The sequence below is a fragment of the Vidua macroura genome, chromosome 5, assembly GCF_024509145.1.
Source record: "Vidua macroura isolate BioBank_ID:100142 chromosome 5, ASM2450914v1, whole genome shotgun sequence".
NCBI classification, from domain to species: Eukaryota; Metazoa; Chordata; class Aves; order Passeriformes; family Viduidae; genus Vidua; species Vidua macroura.
The window spans coordinates 18,147,930-18,162,291 of NC_071575.1; the positions used below are offsets into that span (position 1 = coordinate 18,147,930).

Here is a 14,362-nt window from a genome sequence, read left to right on the forward strand (position 1 = left end):
ATAAACCAACAGCTTCCATAAAAATTACTTTAATGGTTTCATTGGAAGTCTAAGTAAAAAATTTGAGAAGACTAAAATAATTGGGATTTATTTTACTATACTTATGAGGCTTTGATTGTTTACTTAAATCCAAGTATTTTTTAAAAAAACAAGCAAACAAAAACTCAACAAAACCCTCACTCATTTGGCTTCCAGCATGTTCTGAGTTAATATTGATCGTCTATTTACAAAACTCTCAATGCAAGTTATTAATTATTTTATGTTTGGATTTAAAATTGTTATTTAACTGCAACAGTAGTTACAACAGTAACAACTTTTTCCATCAGAGTTCAATTTTTGTCATGTGCTTTCAATATTAAGAAAGGAATAATTCTTCTTAATATTAAGTGAGCAGTGCCTTAAGAGCAGACTTAACTAAAACTGCTGTTTTTAAGTGCTGTAAATAGCAGTCACTTCCAATGATTCTACATCAGCCTGTGCTGTTGCAGAGAGGCTGCTTTGGGTTCATTCAGTTTTGTTTCCATTACAAATTGGTTGGTGGTGGTAGTTTTGGTTTGGGGCTTTTTGGTGGTTGGTTGTGCATGGAGTTTTTCAGTTTGTTTTTTGTCAAGTGCATGTTGCTTTGTCTTGGTCGTCAGACCTGCTGTGAGCAGACTGAATTAGAATTTTTTATGCTGTCTCCTATGCAAAATTCAATTTAAAAACAGTAGTTGTTACCCAGTAAGATTCTGGGCACTCTCCTCAGTGGCATTGTATGCAAGATAAGTGATGCAGCCTACTTACTTTTTACATCCATCCTTCCCTTCCTGCCCAGTTTTAGATTACAAGTGAAATATCTGTACTTTTTCTTCCCTGGTTCTTGAACATAGTCCAACATTCAGCTCATCTTCCCTCATTTGCAAAATATTTTGAAGGGATTTGATTTTTGGTTGTGTTACTTGAAATGCTTTAAGAATGTTTCTTAAGCAGTACTTACAATGGTGCTGTGGTTGTAGCTCTTTCAGGTGATGAATATAATGGAAACACATTATCATGGAATGTGCAGACATGTTCAGGTCAAGAATTTGACCATTTAATTGCCAGTTATTTTCATGGAACTTTGCTCTACTAAACTGTTGAAGTTCAATACATGATGTTCCACTTCAGTGACTTTTTTGAACTTCTGGTAAAACAGCATTTTTGCAGGACATCAATGATACTTTGTAATGCAAACAGCCATCATGATAAGATAAGCTGTTCATTCTCTCTGCTGTTACTATTTCTTGATTCATGCATGTCTATCAAAGACCTGGTGTAATCTTACAGCTTTGTTAAACTCTCATTACCACAGAGGAGATGACTTACTTCAGAATATTTGACAGTTAAAGAAAGTCATGCTAACCTTATGCCTTGTAACGCTTCTGAAAAGTTAAACCACATTGCCTTTGTCTTTTCAGAGAATGGACCTTGGAGAATGCCTGAAAGTGCATGACCTGGCATTAAGGGCAGACTATGAAATAGCATCCAAAGATCAAGATTTCTTCTTTGAGCTTGATGTATGTATTTTGTCTTAGTGGTGGAGAGAAAGCATTAGTTTGTGTGCTTAGGTGGATAAATTGAGCAACAGATGTTAAGTTCTGTTACAGACTGAAGGAAGACTTTTGAAAAGCAATTTTATGAAGAGGCAGAGAAACTCCTGGCACAGTCACATGAAAGATACTTGCCTCTTCATGATTATATGCTAATTTGTGTTGGTAGTCATCTGTAGATAGAACTGTTAACAGCCTCTCAGAGTATGATAAACCTGAGTTCTCTCTTAGTGTTTTCAAATAGCAAGTAATTGTTAAAGCTGTGTATGCATGCTTTGAAGAGAGTTTTAAATTCTTCACTTAAGAAAGAAAGTAACTTGGTATTTAGATAACAAATCATATATTGTGTCTCCATACACTATAGTTTGTTTTGAACTCCCAACTAGGAAGTTAGTCTTTGCTAGGACAAAAGGGCTTGGGTTTTTTAATTGTTATTTGGAGGGATGGTTAATATACCTACTTAAACCCTAGTGAAAAAAGTTTCAGTATTGCATGTCATGGCTGGATGAAGTGATCCTGAATAGCCTTCCAACAATTTTAATGCCACTAGAAATACTCACTACTACTTCTTCTTCTGTCTTAAGACAGATTCACTTCCAAATTTCTGCAAATACTTAGAAACTACGACAATGTGTAGACTATAATTTTTAAAACCATTTGTATGAATATGTGTGATTAGTCAGCATGAGCTGGTAGATTATTGTTTCATTAATCACTAATAAAAACTTAGTGGAAGTGAAGCCTTAATAAACTGAAGAAGCCTTACAGCTTATGAAATATTTATATTCTTGACAGCATTGATCCTTGTTCTTACTGATGTTTTAGGCAATGGACCACCTGCAGTCATTTATTGCAGACTGCGACCGGCGAACAGAAGTGGCTAAGAAAAGACTAGCAGAAACCCAAGAAGAGATCAGCGCTGAAGTTGCAGCTAAAGTAAGCATGGCAGACGAGTTACTGCTGTCTTTTTGGAAGCCAGTTTTTCTAAGGAGCCAGTTTCAAGTTTTGAAAATATATCAACTCTGAGAATTCCTACTCAAGAGGGGGGAGGGAAAGTAATACATTTTTTCTATCCTTCCTAAAACTGCCTTTAAGGCACAGAAGAGAACAGAGGGAAGAGACCGCTCTGATATTTTTGACCTCGGGAAACTTGACTCTGAATCCATGCTATAGAAATTTTAGTAATTCTTAACACTTTTTGATCCAAACTTTGTCTATAAAGTAAACAAAATCTATGTCCTTTTCTCTAGATCTTTTTTGAATAAAAAAAAACTGTAATGTTTCTGCATATAAATGCAAATGCTAGGAGGAATGGTTGTACAAATACTAATTTTTCAAGACTGATATAGGTAACAGTGTGAATTATTTGAAGTTTTCTGAACAAAATCCTTTTCTGGAATTTTACATAGACGTGGTAACTTAGCCTTTTTCTGTGTTTTTTGCAGAGAGGCATTTTCTGTTTCACTTCTAACTGGAGAAGTTCTCTCTGTGTGTTGCTTTTAATTCTGTCCTCCTAATTTTGCACATCATAACTCAGTAGTAGTTCAGATTGTTCTCCATAATTAAGAGTATTTCCTGTGTTAAGCCTTTACATGTATTTCAAGGCTGAAAGAGTTCATGAATTGAATGAAGAAATTGGGAAACTGTTGGCCAAAGTAGAACAACTCGGAGCTGATGGGAATGTGGAAGAATCTCAAAAAGTAATGGATGAAGTGGAGAAGGCTCGGGTAAAGAAGAGAGAAGCAGAAGTAAGTTGATTGTATAAGAATTGGGGGATGGAAAGGGTAGGGTCAATTATTAAATTGCTTGGCCTCTGTGTAGTGCAAAATGTCTTATCTCTGTCAATTCCTTAGCTAATTGCTACGCATAAAACTAAAGAAATTGCTTTGTGGCATCCTGTACAGTTAAAAGTTTCTACCCTTCAGTACACTCCTCTACCATTTAAAATTGTACTTCCTACCACAAATTATGCATTTATCTTAGTTTGGCTGTGTTGGTCAGTTGTATCTGAGGGCACTACCTTTGTGGCTGTGATGGTTGCACTGACTTAGCTGGTTTGGTCTAATGGCTTTTACTGTGGCAATCCTGTTGTAATCTCGTGCTGGAAAAGCTTCAGTGAAGTGATCCATTGTCTTCACTAAAAGAGAGTTCATGTCTTGTGTACCAGGAAAGTCAAAGTTATCCTTGTAATGTTAAGGTGACAGAACTCACCAAGAGCTTTTCCATATTGTATTACACAAAGATACTGAAATTTCTAGAAATCAGTATCTGCAGTTGTTAGCAGTAGGATTGCTGGCAGTCTTACTGGTCTATCATCTGAATGTCTTCAGGTAAATTTTGCTCAGATGATGTGTTTAATTAGTGTCTAAAAAGCAGATAGATTTCTCAGGAAACTAATACTGTTTTAAATGGGGTTCAGAATTAAAACTGGTGTCATATTTTCATAATATGTCAACATAGTAATTGTAGTGTTAATGTGTATTCATTGTTGTACATTAAAAAGTACATCATCCTTCTATGTAATATAATCTTAAGGTAGGAATTACCCAACTTTTTTTTTTTTTTAAATTTGCAGAAACAGTTCCCAATGTCCTGCTTTTAAATATGTTCAGTTTTCAGAATAAGTAAACATGCCCTGTATCTTTGTGATACAGTTGGAAGTATGAATAGTGTGAATTAACTAAAGGGTGTTTGAATTTGGTTATTTCTAGTGTATCTTCAGTAAAGTGTCATCCTTGTATTTATGTGCATTTTGAAGTAACAGCAAATGTTTTTCTTTTCTAGGAAGTATACAGGAATTCTATGCCTGCCTCTAGCTTTCAGCAGCAGAAGCTACGGGTTTGTGAAGTGTGCTCGGCTTATCTTGGTCTTCATGACAATGACCGACGACTTGCTGATCACTTTGGAGGAAAACTACATTTGGGGTTTATTGAAATAAGAGAGAAGCTTGAGGAACTCAGGGTAAATCATTCTTCCATTTTTTGTGTGTGCTCCTACTTAATTATTTGCCAGGCAACCTTAATGGAATATTTCTTTCTGTGTATGTGAATTTTTTATATCACTTTAAACTTTTGGATCTCATGAGCCTAAAAACACTAAACATTCTAATTCAGCATCAATTACCTGGATAGATTTTTAATATCACCTATTTTGCACTGAGGTAGATTAAAACACACATTCAAAGTAATGCATCCTGGGACCTAAGAACTTGAATCTCCTTTTAAAATGGAGAACTGTATTTTGAATGAACAACAGCAATGTTGAAACATACTTAGCAGTCATAGGAGATACCCAAATGAACTTTGCTTTTAGCCAGATGATTGACTAGAAGTAATAAGGAGACTCTTGACAAGAGCATGTAGTAAGGAGGATGATAACACTTGGAAAAGTTTTCCATAAAATGTAAAGAAATGCTTAGAACTCAAACAGCCTGCTGTATGATGAATGACTAAAACTCAATTTGTTTATTTTACCTGGACAAAGATTAGGAAATTATTTTGAATAGAATCCAACAACTCAAGGCTGTAGCTATCCAAAGTAGGAACACCAATATATGTATATCCTGAAGTCAGAAATAATTCTTATGGGGAGGTTGCATGTTCTCTATAACTTGAACATTTTCAATCCAGTTGGAATATTATAAACTATCTTGACCAGAAATCATATGCCAGAAGAAAGACTTACTGGAATGATATTCTGGACTTCTAGTTTTCAAGAGGATGGATTTGAACACTGATGCCATTTATGACCTTAATGTACAAATTACGGAGTTCACAGCTCAATTAAGCATTTTAAGTGTAGAAATCACTAAAGACAGTAGCTAAATTGGTTGAATTCCTAAGAGCAGAAATTGCTGCTACTGAATTTGAATAAATTGACTTGGTTTATGTTCTGCAATATTCCAGCTGTCTTGCATGGATACTGTGACTTACCCTTCGGAGAGCCAACTCTTCCTGTTGATGTTGCCAATTTAGGCTCCTCACTATAGCTAGTGTAACTTAAATCTTAGATGCCTAGAACAGGTCATGTGTACTTCCTCTCATCCCTCCATGAAATTATGCAAAGAGTCACTTGAACAAGAAACCTTGCTTGTAGTGTTGATGTTGTACAAGGAAATATAGATATAATTTGACAAAAAGGGTTGAAATAACTAATTATTTATATCATTTGGAACAAAATATGCATGGATAACTATTTCACATTCCCAAAGCATCAATAAATTAATCTTTCAAAGTGCTTTGCTAATAAAGAAAGAAAACAATAACTATCCCCTCCTTCCTCAGAGCTCTCCTCAGAGATCTAATCAAGATGCTGCTGGGGCAATTCCACCTCTCAGAAGAAGGTCTTTACAAAGAGTTGAATTTCTTGCATCATGTCCAGAAGGTGGCAAGACTTGGGTTTGGCCAGATCTCCAGTTGTGAGTTCCACACCTGAGGGCCCTCTACTGAGCGTGCCTTGTCCCCAGTAGTAGTGAGTTCACCCTGGGGGCTATCAGCTGAAGCATCTGCTCTAACTTTGTCCCACAGTCATAATACAGAAACAAGTAGCCTCAAAACTTAGGTGTTGGCCCAACCAAGTCCTTTAAGAAACAATTAACTCTCCCAGTTCTGATTCCTTTCTGCCTTTCCCCAGTGTCCAAAATATGATAGGATTGGCATGGAAACTCTCACATTAAAGGCATTACTTACTGTTCTGAATTCCCCTTTATTAAAAACTTAATATTTAACTCTGCATATTTCAGGTCTTCGTGTAACACCCACGTGCAGCTCTTCTGCAATAACTTCTGTTTCTTCAAGAAAAAAAATAAAATATATGTATATATACTGAGGAAGAGAGTGGGAATAATATACACAAGGGAAAGGGGATATGCCTGAGGGAAAGAACTGAATGTTAACTGTCTAGATTATTTTTATGGCACCTTCATGTGAGAAATTTTTTAATATAACTTAATATATTCTTTTGCTTTCAGAGAATTGTGGCTGATAAACAGGAGAAACGAAATCAGGAACGTCTGAAACGTAGAGAGGAGAGAGAAAGAGAAGAAAGGGAGAAACTAAGGAGGTAGGGATCTGTTTTAATTGCATGCGCATTATGACCTATTTATGTTTAATAAGAAAACTCTGATACAGTTCGTACATATATCTAAATATGCAGAATTACAATAGTTTGCATTCCTTGGAAACTTAAAAGAATTGAGATGGAATTTCATTCTTAATCTTAAAACATGGAATTGTTCTCATAAAAAGCCTTTTTAAAAACTACTGATGGTTTTGTCTCTACATACTCGAACAAAGGGCCTTTGAGATAATTTTCAGGCATGTACCTTGTTTTGAGACCTGACAGATGTGAGCTTACACACATATGAGCTCCTTACATCTCTTAGCAATTTTCTTCAGAGATGTTAGAAATTTTCCTTATTGGAAGTAGTTGAATGTATGATTAAGGAAACCAGTTCCCTGTTCTTCTATGGAATAGTAGCTTCCAGGCCTGGTGGGGCTAGAGTGGAATGGAACCTGAACTGCAGTTCTCTTGACATGTTAAGTTTCAGAAGTTAACAGTGTGAATTCCCGAAATCTGTTGCAGTTTGGTACTATTTGCCTGTCAGGAAATCAGGGAATACTGACTTCCCCTGTAAGCTTTTTTCTGTGGGAGGGATGTAAGTTACAAAGCTGGTTAGATAATCTTCTGGGCTTCTAGTAGAGTAGTCTCAAAAATAAATTTTAAAAAACCCAGCAACACAAAACAGGGATGTGTTTCCTGATAAACATGTTACAAAGATGTTGACATCAAATAAAAGGCCTTTAAATACTTGCTGCTAAAGCAAGAAATACAATAACAGGCCAACTAGTCTGGTTTATTATTACTAAATTGCACTTTATTTGATAGTGAGATTCTCTTAAGAAAAATTACTATTTTCCATTTATTTCAGGTCCAGATCCCACAGCAAGCATGCCAAAAGGTATATAAATCTGCAGACAAGGAATACCAGCGGTGAAGTTAGCCTTTCACAAGCTGGAACATTTTAAGACTGTCTGGCACTGTTAGTTTAAAATGTCCATCTTTACAAACAAAAGCTTTCTGTTACATAGTCATCTCTCTGTGTGTTTGTACACTATTTATCACCATGCTACTGAGTTTATACATCTGCATCTATTTTGTGGCTATTACAATGCAGCTTCATGTCCCAAGTAACACTTAAAGCACAGAGAATTGTTTTTTTTTTTCTTTTTTACAAAAGCTTGTGGCTAATACCTTTTGGTGATAGCCCATGTTTTCAGAATCCCTAAGCACTAGGCTAACTCATCAGATCACCCATGAATAGTATGCGTGTACTTTCAAATCTACACAGTTGAAGGTCACCAGTGAGGTATGATTGCAAAGTGATTTGGGGGGGAAAAAAAAAAGAAAATACCAAATTTGTATAGTGTTTAGAACCTTCCAGATTAGTTTTCTTGTTGTAGCTATGGGGAACAATATAGTCCTGTTTTTAAAGAACATCATAACACATAGATTCTGGCAGATGATCCCTGTCACTGCATCATGAAGTTCTTCTTTGCCTGATAAAGACACTAGTTTATAATAGAAAGAAGTAGATTTTTTTTTCCTGTTTTCTTTGCTTTCAGGATCCTGAATTGGCTATGCTGTATCCATACAGTCATGAATTAACTATAAAATTTTATGCATTAGTCAAAAAGGAGTTTGTAGGCTTTCTAATGTTGCTTTCCCCTGTCTGTTTGCCTGTGAATCAGACACTGCAATGGCTCTGAACACTGCAGGCCGTTCTCTGTACAGATGTGCTTACACATCATGTTCACAGTACTCTGGTGAGAGTGGCTGGGTGAGAGCAGTGTGTGCTGTAAGCCCTCTCTGTTCCTAGGTCTAGGTCCCGAGACCGCCGCAGGCACCGCTCTCGCTCAGCCTCGCGGGAACGGAAGAGAAGAACTCGATCCAAATCCCGTGAGAAGCGCCACCGCCACAGGTCCCGCTCCACCAGCCGCAGCCGGAGCCGCAGCCATCATAGAAGCAGGCACAGCTCCAGGGAGAGGAGCCGAGAACGCAGCTCCAAAAAGAGGTGAATGTTGCCCTAGAAAAGTCGCTGTTGAGGCAGGACGGGAACAGAAGAACTCCAAGATCAGAAGGCGAGAAGAAAACTCTATTTCAAATACATGGCTCTTTTATAGAGAGCATCGTGCAGACTAAATTAATTGGTCTTAAAGTAAAAGCATCTCACACCATTGGTGTGCTCTGAATGACGCACGGTGGCAGAACATATCTATAAACAATGTGAACAGCAAGAGAGATAAAGAATTATTTAAATTCCTTTCCAACTCTCTCCCAGGCCCAGCCTGGTAGAAATGTCTCTTTTTCTCTCTGACTGAACTGAGAATACCCGTATTAATAAATGGCTTTTCCCAACACACAGTGAGAATTTTCACACTAAATTAAGTTTGTGCTTCCCACTTAATAATTTCAACACATTTTGAGTCTGTCTCAGATTTCAGTTACAACTTCAGCATATTTAGGATTTGGCACACCAGACTGCTTTATTCTCTATTTTTTTGTATAACAACAACAGGGTTATATATTATTTCTGTTTTGGATGAGTGCTATGGAGTATTAGTGTCAAGTTGATACTAGTTTCATGCAGCATAGAAAGTGAAACAGCTGATTTTCATTTGAACCCAGGGATATCAGCAGTCATCTTACTGTCAATGCATTCAGGTTTTCCCTTGGGCTCTTGTTCTCAACACCAGAGCCCATCTGTTGTGAACTGCACCAGATAAAAGTAAGTTTAGGTATGCCTGAAAGTAAACTTCTTGCACTGCATCTGAAGATTGTGCTTTGCAAGGATCTCTCATGGGAAGATTACTGCAGGGGGCAGTCTGGGGCTGTTGCTTTTGAATAGTTCAGTTTCTGTCTGCTCCTGAGCATTGGCTGGCTTGTTTACATGAATGAGGAGAGCATAACTTAAAAGAGTTGGGAGTGCACAATGAGGCATTTGGTAGGGAGGTCTGCTCATAAACAGGATTCCTATCTTGTATAGGTTACCCACTGTGGCATACTTCGAGAGCAGTACACTAAAAGGGTGCCCAGTCTTAAAACCCTGAGACTGTTGACCTACAAGAAGATAAAAGGTCAGGTTTTGAAGTGGCCACACATGCAGGGCTTATAGTTCAAATTATTCCAGGAGTTAAATCATAGTTACTTCTGCAGGGGACTTGGGCACAAGGTATTTGATGAACAGTTGTACTAGCTCCAGGATGAAGCTCTTATTTGGCGTGTAGGTTCTCTTCTTCTGTGACATGTAGTTTGTGGAATAGGGTAATGCCTGTGGATCCCAGTGTTCTTTCAAGTACTAAGTCTTGCAAAACACTACATTGTAAGGAAAGTAATCTTTTCAGATGAGCAACTAATGTGAGAGGTCACTTCTTTGTAAGCTTGCAAAAGGAAATTAGTAGAGGAGCATTTTGCAGACCTTAGTTTTGAAGTTTGGGAGGTTAAGTGACAGTAACTTTCTGTAAGTGGAGAGAGTACAGTCTCATGATCCAGAGTACCAAATTTTTCAACTAGGAAATGATGGGTGAGCTGTTAAATTTTTTTGTAAAAATCTGTATTAGAACATTTTGCGATTGCAGTACATGGTAAAATACAGATGGAATGTTTTTCAAAAAGAAACCTAAGTGCATCTGTAAGGGAATATAGAGGAAGGTGTCTAATCCATTTTTCTTCCATACAGGTAGCTAATTTAGTTTAAAACTACCTAGTTTGTTTAACAAAATAGGTCTTTTCTGCCTCCATCATAAAGGTTTTGAAAATGCCTATTTATCAGAGTAAAATATCTAAAAAGAGTAGTACCCCAACCTTTCAAAGTCACACAAGGGTTGATTCTTATAACAAAGTATGGTTGTAGAACAGATTCCAGATTTGGTTTGTATTTGTCATATAGAGCCTCCCTTCCAGAATTATGAAAGTTAATTTCCCATTACTTTTAAGCAAACTCCTGTTTTTAAATTTGTTTTTTAAGTTTGTAATTTATAGGCTGAGAAAGGCTAGAGGCTGATCTTAAACTAGAGACTACAGATGAGAAATTTCTGCTCAATTCCAGTTAATGTCAACTTGGAGGTGTAGGCTGAAAGTAAGAGATGTACTGAAGCACTTTGCACCTAATCTGGCCTCTGTAATAAATATAGATGAAATCCTACCGCAAAGTACTTGTCTTTTGAAGTAGGAAAGGGAAAAGGATAGAATGATTTGGTGTCTTCTCATACACTTCTGTTTATATAAATCTAAAGCTGGGTTGGAAAAAGAAGGAAAATATAAAATCTAAGTGCTGTTTGATAGATACCAATTCATGTTGAACTTGAATTCTTAAATGCACTGCACTTTCCAGATCCTCTAAAGAAAGATCTTCCAGAGACAAAGAGCGTTCAAGAGATCGTGATAGAACATCCCGTGACAAAGACAGAAGCTCGAGGGAGAGGTCGCCGCGGGATTTCAAAGACAAGAAACGTTCGTACGAAAGTGCTAACGGCCGATCGGAAGAGCCAAGGAGCTCAGAGGAGCGCGAAGCAGGGGAAATATAACTGGCTGTATATTCACCTGATCTCTAGCTTCCTATGGAGTTGCATACTTTGGTTTAGTTTACAGTTGTTCAAAGGGACACCAGTGAGCAGTTCCAACACTGATACAATTAGGGTAGATGTACAGTATATAAAAGTGGTTATAACAAAATCAGAATTAAACCCCATGAATTAATGGTGCCTAAAGCTGGGTCCTGGACTTCCACCAAGTTGTAAAACTTTCCTGAAAGATTTCTCTTTATTCAGGACAACAGTTTTATGTACCAAGATGCAGATCTCAATGTTTTTAATCTCCTTTCCAATACAAGTTAATGAACAAATTACATTGTACTACTTGCCTTGGGTGCTTTTGAACCTTTATAAATTCTCCAATTCTGCTCCAGTCAAAACAGCAGCATTGAAAGGTTGTATTTGGGGGGATTTTTTTGTTTGTTTGTTTTTTTTGTAAGAGGGTGGGTGGATGGATGGATATTAACTTTTACTCTTAAGATTATGTTCCCAGTGTTGGGTTTTATTTTTGTTTGGGATCCTAGGAGTTGATTACAGTGGGAGCATTTAGACAGGAACGTGTGCTGGAGAAAGCGGAAATGTCTTTTTACAGTGCCTATTTAGACTTGGAAGTTGAACAGCTGTTGCATTACATCTTTTTTATTTCTACTTAAATTTTGAAATCAAAGCCAGTCCCATATCTGTACCATTTGATTGGTATGTGTTCAATATATTTGTTTTTTTCCAGAAGGACTCTTTCTGCTTTTTCTTGTGGAGTACATCTTTAATTGTATTAAAACAAACAAAACAAACCAGCAACAACAAACAAAAATTAAGAACAAAAGAAATAAAAAAAATTAAAAAGAAACCATATTGTCCAATAACTTAACAAGGATATACTGGTCTGTTAAGGTGGTTAACTAGCAGTTCAGTATTTTAAAAAATATCTGATTATTAGAGTTTTTAACATACAGACGTGTGCTAGGAGAAGCAGTCATTCTGCTTACAATCTGATTATTCTAAAATCTTCAAAAGCAGAAACATGTGGAGTCAGAATCATCAAACAGTTTGGGTTGGAAGGGACCTTAAAGATCATCCAGTTCCAGCCCCCTTACTGTGGTCAGGGACACCTTTCTCTAGTCCAGGTTGCTCAGAGCCCCATTCAGCCTGGCTTTGAACAGTTTCAAGGGTGGGGCATCCACAGTTTCTGGGGGCAACCCCTTACCACCCTCACTGCAAAGAATTGATTCCTAATATCCAGTCTAAATCTACCCTCTTTCAATTTAAAGCCATTCCCCCTTGTCCTGACACTACATGCCCTTGTAAAAAGTCCTTCTCCGTTTGTAGGCTCCCTTTAAGTACTAGAACATGCTGTAAGATCTCTCCAGAGCCTTTTCTTCAGGCTGAACAACCTGAACTGTCAGCCTTCCCTCATAGGAGAAGTTCTTAATCCCTCTGATGATCTTTGTGGCCTCCTGTGGGCCCACTCCAACAGGTCCATGTCCCTCCTGTGTTGAGGATCCCAGAGCTGGATGCAGCATTGCAGGTGGGGTCGTTGGGGGTCCCACCAGAGCAAAGCAGAGGGCAGAATCCCTTCTCTCACCCTGTTGTCCACACTGCTTTGGGTGTAGTCCAGGGCACGTTTGGCTTTCTGGGCTGCGAGTGCACATTGCTGGGTCATGTCCACCCCCTCATTCGCCCCCAAGTCCTCAGCAGGGCTGCTCTCCATCTGTTCATCCTTCAGCCTGGATCTGTGCTTGGGATTGCCCTGACCCAGGTGTATCACATTGCACTTGGCCTCGTTGAACCTCTTGAGCTTCACAGAGACCCACCCCTCAAGCCTGTTGAGGTCCCTGTGGATGGTATTCCTTTCCTCCAGTGCATTGACTGCACCAACTTGCTGAGGGTGCCCTTGATCCAAAGGGATTGCTGTCCATTCTGTTGGATTGAAAGTGCTTTCGGGTATTTAAACTACTCAGATATGCCCTACTCCCACACAGAAGAATTTAGATATTGGTAAATTTTCCTCCTTGTGATCACACTACTGAGTTACATAATAGTGATGCTTAAGAGTAGTGTTTGCAATGATTTGTTGGCATTTCCAGCAGGTTCTGCAGCCTCTGTCTCTCTAGTGCAAGTGCCTATGAAGGCCTGCTAATAACATTGTTGTGTAATACCATTCACTCTGTGCATTTGTACTCGGTGTCGTTTCTGTAGCATCTTCTGTATGGTCAGAGCACATGGGTGATAATTCTAACTCTGAAGATAATTTAGCAGTGTATTGGCTGGCAGTGAAAGCTGTAACAGGACCTTTTTGCAGACCTCTGCAAGGACTTGGATCCAGCATTGCACATTCCACTTTGAATTCACATAATTTTAAGCTGCCAAAGTGATGATGACTACTTAACCCTTTTTAATTTATTTATCCATTTGAATTCTGATCATGAGTTTCCTTCCTGGGACAGTTTCTTGATTTCATTTCTGGATGGTCCAGGTGGTTGATGAATGGAAGTTACCAGTGTTTGTCCATCTGCTACAGCCAGAGTGTAAGTGCTTGAAAACATCTATCATCACATAGTTGTTAATGGACTTCTAGTGGTGTGACAAAAGGTGACCGGTCATTTCTAGATATATCTTACATAGCACAAGTGCCAGTGATTCCTTTGGAATTCCTTTCTGGAATGATATTCCAGAAATACTGAGGACCTGTCTCCCTCTGCAGCCAGCAACTAGAAATTTTGTATTGTATAAAGGGGGAGGAAGGGAGGGTGGGTAAAATTTACATACTGTGACAAAACAGTGCCTAGACTCCACACTAGCAAATTCTGGATGATATGCCATCCATTTTAGAAATGGCTTTTCAATTTAATTACAAAAGGGGGATTGGGTTTGTGGCTTTCCTTATGTAGAGGAAGTACTACACTAAATGTTAAACAAGAAGGTATCTCTGATTCTCTCATAAAATAATCTGAATTACTTGTGGAAATACAGGACTGAAGTGCAGTTGGGAAGAAAAAATTAGGATGACTGATGAAACACACTTAGGATGCAAAAGATTTGGAGCATCTATCAGAAGAGGAGAGTTGTGCCTAAATACAGATCTTCCACTCATTCAGAACCCTATGACCTTAATTTCCAGGAGTGCAAAACTGAGGTATTCATCACCTGTAAATTTCCTGCTGCACAGCTGAATAGTGGTATTGTCGCTGTCGAGCAGGACGGGAA

At 38.1% G+C, this 14,362-nt stretch overlaps 1 protein-coding gene across 7 annotated transcripts in view; it reads left to right on the plus strand.

Moving 5' to 3' along the window:
- Nucleotides 1-11,887, plus strand: part of LUC7L2 (LUC7 like 2, pre-mRNA splicing factor) — a 29,362-nt gene extending 17,475 nt beyond the window's left edge. For 4 of the 7 annotated variants that reach the window (XM_053978538.1, XM_053978535.1, XM_053978533.1 and 1 more), the window contains 8 exons: nucleotides 1,437-1,535; nucleotides 2,394-2,504; nucleotides 3,173-3,316; nucleotides 4,353-4,529; nucleotides 6,538-6,629; nucleotides 7,498-7,527; nucleotides 8,446-8,640; nucleotides 10,960-11,887. In XM_053978538.1, coding sequence (XP_053834513.1) covers nucleotides 1,440-1,535; nucleotides 2,394-2,504; nucleotides 3,173-3,316; nucleotides 4,353-4,529; nucleotides 6,538-6,629; nucleotides 7,498-7,527; nucleotides 8,446-8,640; nucleotides 10,960-11,152 — 1,038 coding nt within the window. In that variant the 5' untranslated portion in view covers nucleotides 1,437-1,439 and the 3' untranslated portion in view covers nucleotides 11,153-11,887. Of the gene's footprint in view, nucleotides 1-1,436; nucleotides 1,536-2,393; nucleotides 2,505-3,172; nucleotides 3,317-4,352; nucleotides 4,530-6,537; nucleotides 6,630-7,497; nucleotides 7,528-8,445; nucleotides 8,645-10,959 lie in introns of those variants that run through there. The other 3 variants (XM_053978536.1, XM_053978534.1, XM_053978539.1) reach the window with 2 other exon arrangements.
- The last annotated feature ends 2,475 nt before the right edge of the window (nucleotides 11,888-14,362 follow it).